The sequence below is a fragment of the Epinephelus fuscoguttatus genome, linkage group LG20 (assembly GCF_011397635.1).
Source record: "Epinephelus fuscoguttatus linkage group LG20, E.fuscoguttatus.final_Chr_v1".
NCBI classification, from domain to species: domain Eukaryota; kingdom Metazoa; phylum Chordata; class Actinopteri; order Perciformes; family Serranidae; genus Epinephelus; species Epinephelus fuscoguttatus.
Window position 1 is genome coordinate 30,824,052 of NC_064771.1, and position 14,175 is coordinate 30,838,226.

Below are 14,175 nucleotides of genomic sequence, written 5' to 3' on the forward strand. Positions count from 1 at the left end.
AAATCAATTTGTAAGACAAATCAAGTGGGTATCTACCAAAGTTACAGGTTTTTTTTTTTGTTTTTTTTTTTTAAGTCGAAATTCAATTCACATTTTGTCACGATCCTCTGCTACGGCTCAGCGAGGAAACACTGTCCATACACAAAGAAGGATTATCATACTAAGAAGACTTTGGAAGATACCCACTTGATTTGTGTAACTGCTGAGGCTTCATATTAACTTTTGCTGAACTTCATGAATGGTTTTTTGCACAGAGTGAGAACTTTAGATTTTGTTCACCATCACTTACACTGGAAAAGCAGACAGTATGGACAAGAGGATTGACAACAGCAACCAAAAAATGTTTAAATGTACATATCCCAGGAATTCTTACACATGCATTTATTTGAGGCAGCCTGCCATGATTAAAACATCTGCCGCCACGTTTTGATGTTCTAATTTTGGAGCTGGACTGTTTATTAGGAGTGCTGTTGGAATACATATTCCATTCAGTTATACACTGCAACACACACACACACACACACACACACACAGGCGGAGCAGCAGAACACTGGGCACAGTAAAAGTGAAACTTAACCGCTCTTTGCGTTGATCAGTTCTGATCAGCGCTACATCACATTTTGTTGCTCTGATTGGTTGAACGTCTATCCATTTGTATCCAGAGGGATTTTGATCTTTGGCCGGTGATAATGCACTTTGAAAATAAACTAAGAAATTCCAGACCAATTTGCAAATGGCGATGCCAGGCTAGATATGTTAGTTCTATTTTGAGATAGACTTAAAAAAAAAATGTGATCCTTTCCTAGTATGAGTACAGAGCTCTGAATATGTAAAATTAGATGATTATGAATGGAATTTAAATGTTGCACAACCAAAGCTAACAAAGACAGTCACAGTATATAAATTAAACTAGATAAATATAAAGAGCAGCTAAAACATTCCATGCAGGTAATGGATTTGTCCAAAAAAAGCTAATGGTAATCTATATTGCTTTAATTGCCAACAAATCCCTTGTAAAGAAATAAATAAACTGTGACTTTTTACACAAAGAAGTGTTGTCTGTGTAGTCATAGACCTCCATTATTGTCCAAAAACATATCCGTGATCCACATTTTTAAACTGTGTGACATGTTCCTTATTTTAAGTCTGACATAAACCGCCCTGCTGCTAAATACACACAAGGGCACCAATTATGCTATTTACTCCTGTTTGAGTAATGTCTGCTAAAAATTACACTGCCCAAAAATTACATGGCTTTTTTCATAATAAAACAATATATTTTTGTCGTGATTTAGATGCCACAGACAGAACAGTGAAGTCAGAGAGCAGACAATAAGAACAATATTGAATAATTATCCCTTGAAGACACTGTATTTTACATTTATATGCATTTTTAAGACTGTTCTTTGTCTATCTGTGTGCAGATCTCACCGATAATCCCGCTGTCCCTGCTCTCCAGTGTCGAGGTGGGACTGGTGACAGAGCCGTAGGCGCAGTCCTTGTTGCCGGCCTGGCCAGGCATGGCAGGAGGGAGGGTGGAGCAGGGGCTGCCTGCAGGGGGTGAGGCAGTACTGCTGGTCAGGGTGGAGCACGGGCTGATCCTCTGGTTCTGGCCCTGGCACAGACACACAGACACATACACAATCTTTTAAAAGCTTTGTTTGGCTCCAACAACTCAATTAGTACACACTGGTATAAAAGGCAAAGTACAATGTTTGAACTTTTAATATCTGAGTCATATTCAGAGGAAAATGTCACTTCAATATTGCCGTTTTCAAAAGCTCAGCCCCCCTGCTGCCTTCATGTAGTCAGTCCTTCAAAGGATTTTCTCTCCCACACGCATGCAAACACACATATCTTAATACATAATAATTTCTAGCATTTTCCTAAAATATAGGTTTGAAAGAGCTCCACAAATTAGATAATGCCACACTGCTTAAAAATACACACTCACAATATCTTTACATACACAAACACGCCAAACAAATATTCGTTCCAGAAAGTTAACAAATAGCTCGTGTAACACCTCCAATCACTTTATAAATGTACCTCACAGCACAACTTACTGCAGTTTAGGAGCATGGCAAGAAGAAAACAAACTTTGGAGAGGTAGTATACACATCAGGGACATAACCATTAACATCTAAATGCAGGAAAACAGCAATTTCCCCTTTTTAGAAACAAAGGGAGTGGCATTTCCAAAATCAGATTCTGCACAGTCCCATGGCATACGTAGGCTGTATACTGCAGCTTTTTGTAAACATGTTGTTGTGTAACAGAAGTTTGAACACTCATATAAATTTAAATTATAATCTGGATAAAGCTCAATACAACACATGATTTGTTGAAAATTATTTTGTCAAGACAGGGTTCAAATGAAGACTTTTAGACTTTGTTGACACCAGCAGGAATTAAATTTAAGACCTGTTTTACAATGGCAAGTCAGCATATATAAATATAAATTTCTTAAGGTGAGGGACAATTTTGCCAAAATGTTTATTGTAACATAAAACATTTTTTGTCTTGTGCTGAGGACGAGAGTAGAACAGAACTGGGAAATAACTGATCAATGTTCACCTTCTGTCTGAGAAGACCCCCCTCCTGAAAAAGCCCAGTCTGCTCTGATACATCAGCGTTGACGGGTCGTCTGTATCCCTGCGTCTCTGCAATTTTATTTTAGCCAGGCAATGGCTGTAATGGAGAATAGCAGCACTTTTTACTGTCCTAAATTACCAGTGAAAGCTTTTAAACACAACTAGACATGCTCCAGCAGGAATATGATCCAAAATCAGGGAGAAAATGACACTATCAGCAACCAAGATCATGTTTTCCTAATGTTAGCATGTAGCTACATGTGCGTTGGTAGTGCACATTCAGCTGAGGATTGACTTTAATGGAAAATAGTGGCACTTTTTCCCGTCCAAAATGACTAGTTAAAGTTTTTAAACACAACTAGACATATTCAAGCAGGAATATGATTGGAAAACAGGGAGAAAATTACAACATCAGCAACCAAGATCACATTTTTCTGACATTAGCATGTAGCTACATGTATGCTAGCACTGTGCTTGCTGCCGAGAAGTGACTATAACGGGAAATTGCGGCACTTGTTACTGTGAAAAAATTCTAGTAAAAGCTTCTAAACATGACAGGACATGTTTCAGCAGGAATATGATCCAACATCAGGGAGAAAATTACAACATCAGCAACCAAGATCACATTTTTCTGACATTAGCATGTAGCTACACGTTAGCAGTGTGCTTGCAGTTGAGGAATGACTGTAACAGAAAATAGCGGCACTTGTTACTGTGAAAAATCACTAGTAAAAGCTTCTAAACACAACTGGACGTGTTCCAGCAGAAATATGATCAGAAACTGAGGAAGAATTAGCAATTTCATTTACTAAAAGATCACAATCCCCTGACATTAGCATGTAGCTAATGTCAGGAATGACTTTAATTAGGAAAAGCAGCAATTTTTACCGTAAAAAATATCACAAATAAAAGCGTCTACACACAATCAAACATCTTTCAGCAGGAATGTATAAGATATGGAATGGAAGCCACCAAGTTAACAAGTTTCACTGATGTTAGCATGTAGCTACATATACGTTAACGGTGTATTTGCAGCTGAGGAATGACTGTAATTAAGAATAGCAGCACTTTTTACCTTAAAAAAAAATCACCAGTGAAAGTGTCTAAATACAACCAGCATATCCCAGAAGGGTTGTATGGAAAGGAAGAGAAATGTACAACATTGGCCACCAAGTTAACACGTATCACTGACATTAGCATGTAGCTACATGTAGCAAGTGAAGGCTAAGTCAGGTCAGCTCACAGGGACTAGTCAGATATGCTGAACTCATTTTTGGAAACTTTGGCCACGTTCAACATGTAAAATATGTAAAAGCATAACAGGTCCCTTTTAATACTTTTGAAATATTGATTTAAGACATTTTAATACCTATAAAGACCTTAAATTTAGATTAATGAATTGAATGCCTTTAAAGTCTCTTTAAATGATCCATGAGAACCCTGCAAGAGGAGAATATATCTTACCCTCACAGACACACTTATTTCATGCATATTTTTATCCTCATTGCCATGACAACAATTAAGTTGGAAAAAAAACCAACAACAACAAAAAAAAAAAACCACTGACACTGAAATTCCACACACACACACTGAATACATATTTTCTTTCCAGTCCTAGCATTGTTTTGGCACCCTGCAGTGACCCTCTTCTGCGTCGGCTCAGGTTAGGAGACAAGCGACCACAGGGGACAAAAAACACTCTGCTGCATCTAATCTGCTGCTGCGAACACCCACAGATGCACTCTCACACATATAAATACACATACCTAAAAGACACACGCATGCAGCATCCACGGATTTGCAGAGGCGCAAGAAAAGCAGGGATGCCAAGTGATTAAGTGTGTGTATCAGACAATGAAAAAAAAAACACATGGAGGTCTCTCCTTAATGGTGCCGCTGATGAGTTCAGGTCAACACTGGGGTGAACACAGAGAGAACAGGAGGGGTGAAGTGGTGCTCAGGGCTAAATCTAGTTTGTTTAATCTGCAGGAAGAAGACTGAAGGGACAGTACACACACCCACACACATACTCAGTTGGGAGACGGGGCTGCAGCTAACGATTATTTTCATTATTGATTAATCTGTCAATTATCTGCTGACAAGCTCCTCAGGCTGTGGCTCAGAAGATAGATCAGGGGGTCAATTAATTGTAGGGTTGGCGGTTTGATCCTCTGGTCCACTTGTTAAAAGAGTCCTTGAGCAAGACACTGATCCCCAATTGCTCACACTAGCCAAGACAGCACAACTCCACCGCCAATTCTGTGTGTGGGTGGGTAAATGAGGCACGTTAGAGAGCTTTGGTACATAAAGCCGTAATTAACTGCAGCCAATTTAACATTATTTTTGTGAATAATTCTGATTAATGAATTAATTATTTTGTCTTCAGCTTGTTTATTTCATTTTACCAACAGTCCAAAGCCCAAATGTAGTGAAATTACTATTATATACAACAAAATCTAGAAGCTGGAGGCAGTGAATGTTTTACAGTTTTGCTTGATAAATGAAGAAACAACATGAGTTGGCATCTACAGCCATGAGAGTAGCTCTATGAGCTAAATGCTAATGTAAGCATGCTAATATGCTCACAATGACAATGCTAAAATGCCTACATTTAGCTTGTATCATTTTTACTATGCTCACCAAGTTATTTTAGCATGTCAGCATGCTAATAAACAAAGTACAGCTGAGGCTGATGGGCATGTTTTGCAGGTGTTAGGTCACCAAAGTACTTAACACGTTAAAATTTCGACCAAATGGCTACATTAAAAGTCAAAGGATCACCAAAGTGATTACAATTAATCCTCTGGGGAACATGAATGTCTAAACCAAATTTCATGACAGTCCATCCAACAGTTGTCAAAACACTTTGCTTAAAACCACAAATATCAACCTCACTGGGGGGCAAGAGGAAAAGCCAGACGATCATCAAAGGTATTAAAAGTCATTCTCTGGGGAACATGAATGTCTAAACAAGCTTTCATAACAGTCCATTAAAACCTCAGCCATAAATTCTGCTTTACAAACATCACTGAGGTCATAAAATTAGTGACGGCGTTGAACTGGACTGTATTATACTGACAAGTGTTTCTAATTTTTTTTTCCGATCAGATTTAGAAACATAAGGGTGAAAGAATATTAAAAACACATTTCAAGATAATGCACACCAGCACAATGCCACCTCTGGCTATGACGTCAGAAATAAACATACAAAGGGCTGTACTGAACCTCCTTTGTTTAACATGATGAGCTTTGATTTGAATAAAGTGATCCATCGCATTAAATGAGTTAGTTTTTTAATGAAACCAACTATTCTTTAATGGACAAATGTAATTAATGGTGCTGTTAATTAATTAATACAGGTGCATGCCTCCCTGTGTGTTTTCTAGCCACATGAAAATGTTGATTTTTAAAGATTAAACATCAACAAATATGGATTGGAGCTGAATATTTCATTAGATACAAACATGTTGTCATTTTTCGAACTGATTTCATCGACCTTTTTTCAATACATTTTGTCTGTTGGACTTTACAGTGCTCTGGAGTTATTAGAAATGTCTGAATCGAAATGAGTCACAACCGCCGCTGGAATCCAATTCTACAGATAGTTTAATACTATTAATGTTAGTGTAGCCTAATTTTTCTCTGCGACTGCGCAGAAATACAGGGTGTAAACAGAATGAATTGTGCAAAAACACAACAACAAAAAAATCTGCACAGCGTTCGAATATCTGAATGTCAAAGCTATGAATGAAGCTTCGAAGCTCAGAGTGATTCAGTACAGCCCTGAACATACAGCTGAATCAACACCACTCTGACAAAACACAAAACAAAAACTGTCGAGTAGAAATTGAGGACTGGATTGTATAGGTGTGCCTTAAAAGTCAAGTGTGTGTTGCACAGTAGTACTGCTTTAACAGTTGAATTATAAACTGTGACATCTGTTAAATATTCAACACACTATCCATGACGGCACACAGCCTCTAGCCTCTGCTGAGTGTATGTGTGTGTGTGTGTGACTGATGGAGGCGCTCCTTCAGACGCCGCTGCCCTCTGCTCTCACCATGGACAGGATCGCTAAAGTGTCATGTTTACAGGATCTTGACCCCACAGCAAACAAACAAACACACAGCGACACCACAGCTCTATCTGCTGGGCTAATGAACCTCCCCTAGTGCAGGCGTGACCTAAAACATTGCGCGAGGATTGGATTGAACTCGGGAGCATTGCATCTATTCGGGGAGCTTGAGCACGAGAGTATGAAAGGCAATTAACTGCGCTCTCTGTGTGTGAGTTAAGGTCACCTTGTTCCATCAGCTGGTGAGGTCTCGCAGAAGACACACCAGCTATTGTAGGAATTCAACCGTGTCAAATGGAAGATGGTAGTTTGGTGTTTTATAGAAAAGTAAAGCAAAGTAAACCCTCAGCTCATACTCATATCTCCCTGGCTTCAGCTTTAATTAACTATAGTATGAAAAAGTCACTAACTGTGTTGTTGGAGATGCACTAATTGTGAAATTCTGGGCCAATACCAATGTTTAAAATACAATTTTGGCGAATTGCCGATACGGATTGTGATCATTTTTACTGTTGACTTTGTTTTTGCTGTTATTTATTTCCCCTTTTGTGCCACGAAAACAAACAAATCTTCATTATAAAGAATAACAGAACTGATTAAAAGACATTCAGCCCTTTATGACACTACTTTTTTCCACTCCAGAAAACTTTCAGTGCTTGATTTCCTGCTTTCTGATGAATTTTTGTGCACTAATTTGTGCATTTTCTTATGTGCTAATAGGCTGATGGCAGTCAACAAGGCGAATATTGTCCCATACTGATGTTCAGCCCATAAATTGGTGCATGACAAACATTAAGACAGACTTTCAGCATCACTGGAGAGTTAGCAGCATCCTGCAAATATCCAGATTACATGTGTGAACCTACTGTATTACTGTAATGTGTGCTCTCCACTGAAAGCCACTAAATCCCAAGCAAATTAGAAAAATTACAACAAAGCCCACTCAGCTAATCTGCTAATCGACGGTGTCTCGAAGCAATCTTTGTCTTTTTTTTTTTTTTTTTTTGTGGTTAATGAATCAAACAAGCTGCAATCCGGAGAACAGTATTTGGGGCAGATATCTAAAATAATAAGTTTGTACTGTGTGCACGATGCAGCGGGGTGCTAGTGTGAGTCACATCTCTAAAAAGAGCCGCTTGAATAAACCTCTCTCAATTTATACACCCCCACTGCTACAGCAGCGCTCACATCAAGCACAGGCAGTCCATCAGTCTAATCGCTTATCCACACTGCTTTAGTGCAAACCCATACCTAGGCCCGCTTTGAACACTTCAGCAACAGGTTTGCTCCCCCCCCCCTCCTCATTTCTCCGTCGCTCTCTCTCTCTCTCTCTCTGTCCGCCGCCACTGTTTTCTTCCCTCGCTTTGGAAAATTCAAACCTGTCAAATCAGGTTTAGGAAAAGAAACGAGGGCATCTGCTGCAGAGCTTAGAGCAGGCCCGTTGTGCCAAGAGCTGTTTGTTGCACAACTGCCAAATTCACAAATTGAAAGGTTACGGTGCAGGAGAGAAACCTTGAACCTGCTGCATGTCAACTCAAGAAACTTGCTCTCAATATGCAAAGTTTACGGCACGCTGGGAAATAAACACTTAAGAGTATTTGTTATATAAAAATCTAATTAGACAGGGAGATCGTATCTGATGCTTGATGGAGAGGCACTAATAAATTCTGAGTCTGTGGCGTCTGAGGGCAATTTAGAGCAAAGCCTTTTGATCTGGCTACCCTGACATCCAAAGATCTGTCAAAACCGCATGTGAACATGGATATTATGAAGATAAATGTCAAAACAGATCGAATCAGACGATGGCGTGTTTGTTCAAGTTCCAGAGCACGACCTCTCACGATAGAAATGTGTCAGAATCACATACACAGTAAGACAATTAGATTTGGATAAACCACAATAATAGCGTGAAGGGTGATAAAAAAATAAAGCGTGTTTTTTGGCGCCAATTGTATTGAGTGTGCGTCTGGTGACATAATGGGATTTGAATGCAATGTTGTGAGAGAAAGTAAAACATTTTCCGTCATTCAGTCTGTAGGTTTTTGTCAACAAGAGTGAAATTCCTTGAGAAAAAAGAGTTGTAACTTTCTCTCAAAGAAATCCAGGCAAAGAGAGGTCTTTCAGGAATGTCCTCAAGGCAAATTTGATTATGAAAAAACATGACTAGGTTAAACAAACAGACAGGAATTGGCGACAAATACTCAGTCACTGACTTCATTGTTTCAGCGCTGGCCCCAGTGTGTCAGTCCAGCCCAAAAACTCATGTAGATACATGTTAATATGAAGAACACACTTAGATACAGTCACACAGCAGAAGGGACCTGCCTTCTCTAAAGCTGTACCCGCTGATGATTTAACAAAACCCTGCACTCTTCAGCTCCGATCGGTGATGGAGTCCCTGATGGAGGTTGCGCAAACATCCTACTGACACTGATTACAAAAAGGAGAATATTGTCAAAACGGTGGCAGCAACCGTGCTGACATGTAACCTGTAACAGTAAATAACATTTCAACTGCAGCTTGCTAGTTAGCTAGCTAGCTTGCTAATTCCCCCATGACTTTAAGCTAACGTTACGGTGGTCACAGAAATGAGACAAACAAATTGTCACTGATCTGATGACAGCAATGTACCTTCCTACGCTGTGACAAGAGTGTGTGGATGAAGTATTGTTGTTATATTTTACTCATGTAGCAGCTAGTTTGTTAGCTAGCTAGCTTGCTAATTCCAACATGCTATCATGCCACACCAGGCCCCCAGGAAGTGCAGCAGGCTTTGAAGCCAATGTTCGTAGTGGCCACACAGTATAATTACCAGGCTACCATGACTGCTGCACAGCCTTGCAGCAAATTTTTCCCAGTGGCAACTTGTGGTATTGCTGCGAAATAATCTCCTGTGGCCCAAAAGCATTTTCCCCACTGACCACCATTATAGAAGAAACGTCTGTACAACTGTTGACAGGACACCTCAAACTGCAATCAAGGTCAGTTATAACTCTTTCTATTCTGAATTTTTTATCCATGGAAATTCTATATTTGTAGAACTTTCCCTGAGCAGAGAAAACTTAAAAATCTGTGACATCATTACAATGTAAAGTCAATGAGCCGAATGGTATGTCCAGTGGGAGATACACTACTGCATGGGCCACATATCACGCAAGTAAACCTGGAAGATAGAAACGTTTATGGCGTATGCGCCAAAAAGACTTATCCCCATTGAGTTACATAGCGAAAGAGACGTCTATAAATCAGTGGATACGTTCTTGTGAGCATCACAACCCCCGCAAAATAACTCATTCCACTATCAGAATTTAATCCATTCAGTCCAGTAACACTTCTAAAGCCTAGAAGAGCCGCATAATAAAAAAAACTTCATCCTAGTTCAAGTTAGTAGAGTGCTAAACTGTAAGTCAGCTGTTTGGCTAGCAGAGGTTAGCCGCTTGGCTGCACTCGTCCAAGCTTGACCGCAGCAAGTCTCCAGTACACTTGCTCAATTGGCGGAAGTAGTGCCCATCATCCCTGGATTATCCAGGCAATTTTATACGCGGCAGTTGAACCATTTTGGCTTCCAGCAACACTGAGCAGTTCTCATAGGAATGCATGGGGCTCTGCATTGTATCCAGTTGTCTTAATACATCCATATGAATACAGTGAAACAGGACTGTCAGCACCTTTTCATTTCAAAAGAGCAACGGCCAATAGGGAAACACCAACCCTCATGTCATCAGTCACTCCGACCAATGGTGTAGCTTCATCACTCACACACTCAGGAACAGACTGTAGCGTTTAAAGGGCTGTTCTCACATGCTGTGGTCTATCCAAAAAAAATAAAGTTCAGTGAGACCCTTACCTGTCTCGCCTCGGGTTCCTCCATGCTGTACTGGGTACCGGCTGGCCCCTCGCTCACTTTGTCTCCCAGAAGGAAACCCAGGCGCGTCATCAATGTGTTGGCTGCCTCATCCACCGACGGAGGGGGGCCCAGCTCCTGGCTTGACTCCCCTGCAGAGGCAGAAAGACGAGAGGAGGGAGGAGGTGGAGGGAGAGGGGGTGGGGGTGAGGAAGACATTGCGGGGGAGAGAGATACAGAGAGAGGCGGGAGAAAGAAAGAACGAATGTGTGTCAGTAGTGGGTAGGAGCAGAACAACAGCTTGTTTTTAAGCACACACACAAAAAAGGCTTCACGTCCGCCACCTCTTTACCTAGAAACCCTGAACACACAGCAGATCTCGCTTTGCATAAACCACAGCAGCGATACCCGGATACAGGACACACAGCACCTGCGCTCAGGACAACGACATGAAACACTCTACCTGAGTTTCCCTGTGGCTCAGAGCTGTGCATTACCGGCACATTCCTCCACAGCTGGACATCTTTGCTGAAGTGTCTTCTTACATAAACTTAAAAATCCACTCAGCCACAACTACAAAAAAAAAACCCCAAAACATTCCACACTGACTCGCACAAGCCCTCCACACTGACGACAGCTCCTTCCGCACCGCTCATCACCACTGCAGCTCGTGTGACGTAATGAGATACGCCCTTCACCTGTGTCTGTGTGTGTGTGAGAGAGAGATAAAGAGAGCGATGGTGTGTGACTTTTCAAAACAAAGTGGGTGTGTATCCACCTCTCTATCCTGTTTACACAGCTCTAAAGAGAGAAAAGAAAACACCAGCCTGCGTGATGATCAGATGATCAAAAACCACAAACACACACATACACACACACAAACACCAACATACACTGAGAGATTTCAGTTGCCAACTTTGCAACACGACCCAAGAAAAAAATCCCTTAATGACCTCATCTTGTAGCCCTGTTGCCTGGTTACTCTCCACCCATAACAAGCCCTCGTTTGTGGTGTCATATTTTTTAATAACACCTGGCTATCATGCCCAAGAGGTGCCTACTATATCAATTTCAATTCACTTTATTTATTGGAGTGTCACTCTCAGAGCTGAAGCTTTCACTAATTACTTACCCTGCTGGTTGTAAAAAAAAAAAAAAAAAAAAGGCAGAGTAACTAGTGGCTGAATTCAAACAGCTGTACTTGGATGTATAAGCCTGAGAATTGGCCCAGACATTAATGACATTGAAGCCAACAGCATGAGATGGCTGGTGTTTAAATAAACAGCAGTGAGACAGAGCAGCAGGGCCAGTTCTCCCTCTCTGCTCCGCTCCTCGCTCGTTTTCCTGCAGGGCAGGTCGGACCAGACTGGCAGGTAGCTACACGGAGTCCTGACTGACGACCATTAGAGAGTCTCAGCCACCACGCCACCTCTCTGAAGACAGACAGCTCGTCTAAAAAGCCCGTGGCCTCTCACTTGTCTGTTCAAAGACCTACAGACAGACAGGCAATCTTAAGCCCGGGCTCCCCTCTCCATTCGCCCATGGATGGACAGGCAGGGCACTGTCAGGATCCTCATTAGATTGACTCCAAGTCTCTCTGAGCAAGTGAGGAAGACTGACACCCTCTGAGGGAGGGAGAAAAACCTTTGAGGCACAATATGTTGCCGAGCCACAATGAAAAACACAAGGGCTCACCACAAATGTTTCAAAGCTTTGACCAGTTGCCATGGTAATAGGCGTCCAAATCATTATTCGAAGGGTATAAATGAATATACATATACATATATATATATATATATATATATATACATATGGTAAATGGGAAATGAACTGTACTTGTATAGCGCCTTTCTAGGCTTCTGACTACTCAAGGCGCTTTTACACTATATCACATTCACCCATTCACACACAGGTGGCCAAGGCTACCATACATGGTGCATTCACACACTCACACACCGATGGAACAGCCATTGGGGATCAGTATGTTGCCCAAGGGAATTTCGACATGCAGACTGGAGGAGCCAGGGTTTGAACCACCAATATTCCGATTGGTGGACGACCTGCTCTACCTCTGAGCCCCATATACAGTAATCCAACTATGTTCATCATGCATCAACATTAATTACTGTAAGTTATTCTCAGACAAAGACATTTAAATTTACTGACAGTTTTGCGACTTCAACTTGCTTTCATCTAATGTTCGTCACCAGCAGTCCAGCACTACCTCAACATGCAAGATGTCGAAAAATCAAGTGTCTGAAATCATAGCTATTGAAACATAGATACCTAATTTGCCGCTGGATCATGCGATAACATCGCCGCCATTTTGCAAAAACCAAGACTTGCCTTTAAACAAATGCAAGTAATCAGGGGAGCTACTATTTTCCAGGATAAAGCACTGTAACATTTACATTGCTCAACCAACTGCACTGACCCATTTTTATATGAATGGGTTTTTTATCTTTCCATCCATCCATCCATCTTTCCTTTCTATCTCCAGTTCACAAGTTTATGGATATTTAGACTGTGTGTTAGGTTTAACTGAATTTCTTTCTTGGTGGAAAATAATTCATTGTAATAAGGAACTATAAAAACTCACATTTGTTAAGATGATGATGATTTAACATGCTTATTTTCCCTGTGAAGACATCCCTATATAATATCATTTAATGTGGAAGTTGACGACTTTACAACCAACTACTGTGATAGCTAGCTAACGTTGTCTGCTTACCAACTTCTTTAACATATCAAAATATAGTAACTACTAAACTTCACTACTGCTCCTTTTAGAAAGGCCACGTGTTCTCTGTTTATGTAATATAACATGGGTTAGATTGGGTCCTGTCTGCCACCAGTCACGACCCTTGGAAACTGAAGGCTCGCTAACTTTAGCATGCTAGCAATGCTAACTATCTCTGGCCACCAGGAACATTCATTCATTCATTCATCTTCTAACCGCTTCATCCTCTTGAGGGTCGCGGGGGGGCTGGAGCCTATCCCAGCTACATCGGGCGAGAGGCAGGGTACACCCTGGACAGGTCGCCAGACTATCACAGGGCTGACACATAGAGACAAACAACCATTCACGCTCACATTCACACCTACGGACAATTTAGAGTTACCAATTAACCTGCATGTCTTTGGACTGTGGGAGGAAGCCGGAGTGCCCGGAGAGAACCCACGCTGACACGGGGAGAACATGCAAACTCCACACAGAAGGGCTCCCACGCCCGGGATCGAACCGGCAACCCTCTTGCTGTGAGGCGAGAGTGCTAACCACCATACCACCGTGCCGCCCCACCAGGAACATATATATCTATAATCCGCTGTCTGTTTTCTCGCAGTGACATTTCTAAAATGAGCAGTGGTGAAAGTTACTACATTGAAAAGTTGTCTAGGTTCATATTAAATCACGTTACATAGGGACGTCTCCATAGAACCAAAGAAAATAAATCAAATCCATGCTTGATGTAAGCTAACGTACAGTAAGCATACACTCTACTCTTGAGTGTCCAGCAGTAATTATAGCCTCAACATCAAGATTCTAACTGGAGACAAAACTTAATTTTTCTACCACATGCAGATCATAAAACCTCAAATATAAAAACAACTCACTGAAATCAGTTGGGGAAATACAAATCTTAAAGTGCTTTTCAAGCCGA

The 14,175-nt window shown here is 41.1% G+C and overlaps 1 protein-coding gene across 11 annotated transcripts in view; it reads right to left on the bottom strand.

The window, feature by feature from the left end:
- Positions 1–14,175, bottom strand: part of tanc2b (tetratricopeptide repeat, ankyrin repeat and coiled-coil containing 2b) — a 265,575-nt gene that overhangs the window by 60,668 nt on the left and 190,732 nt on the right. For all 11 annotated transcript variants that reach the window (XR_007448045.1, XM_049562620.1, XM_049562630.1 and 8 more), the window contains 2 exons: positions 10,517–10,665; positions 1,432–1,615 (listed from right to left, as the gene is read on the bottom strand). Coding sequence is in view for 10 of the 11 variants with exons in the window: in XM_049562620.1 (XP_049418577.1) it covers positions 1,432–1,615; positions 10,517–10,665 (333 nt within the window). In the remaining variant the exon portion in view is untranslated. The remainder of the gene's footprint in view (positions 1–1,431; positions 1,616–10,516; positions 10,666–14,175) is intronic.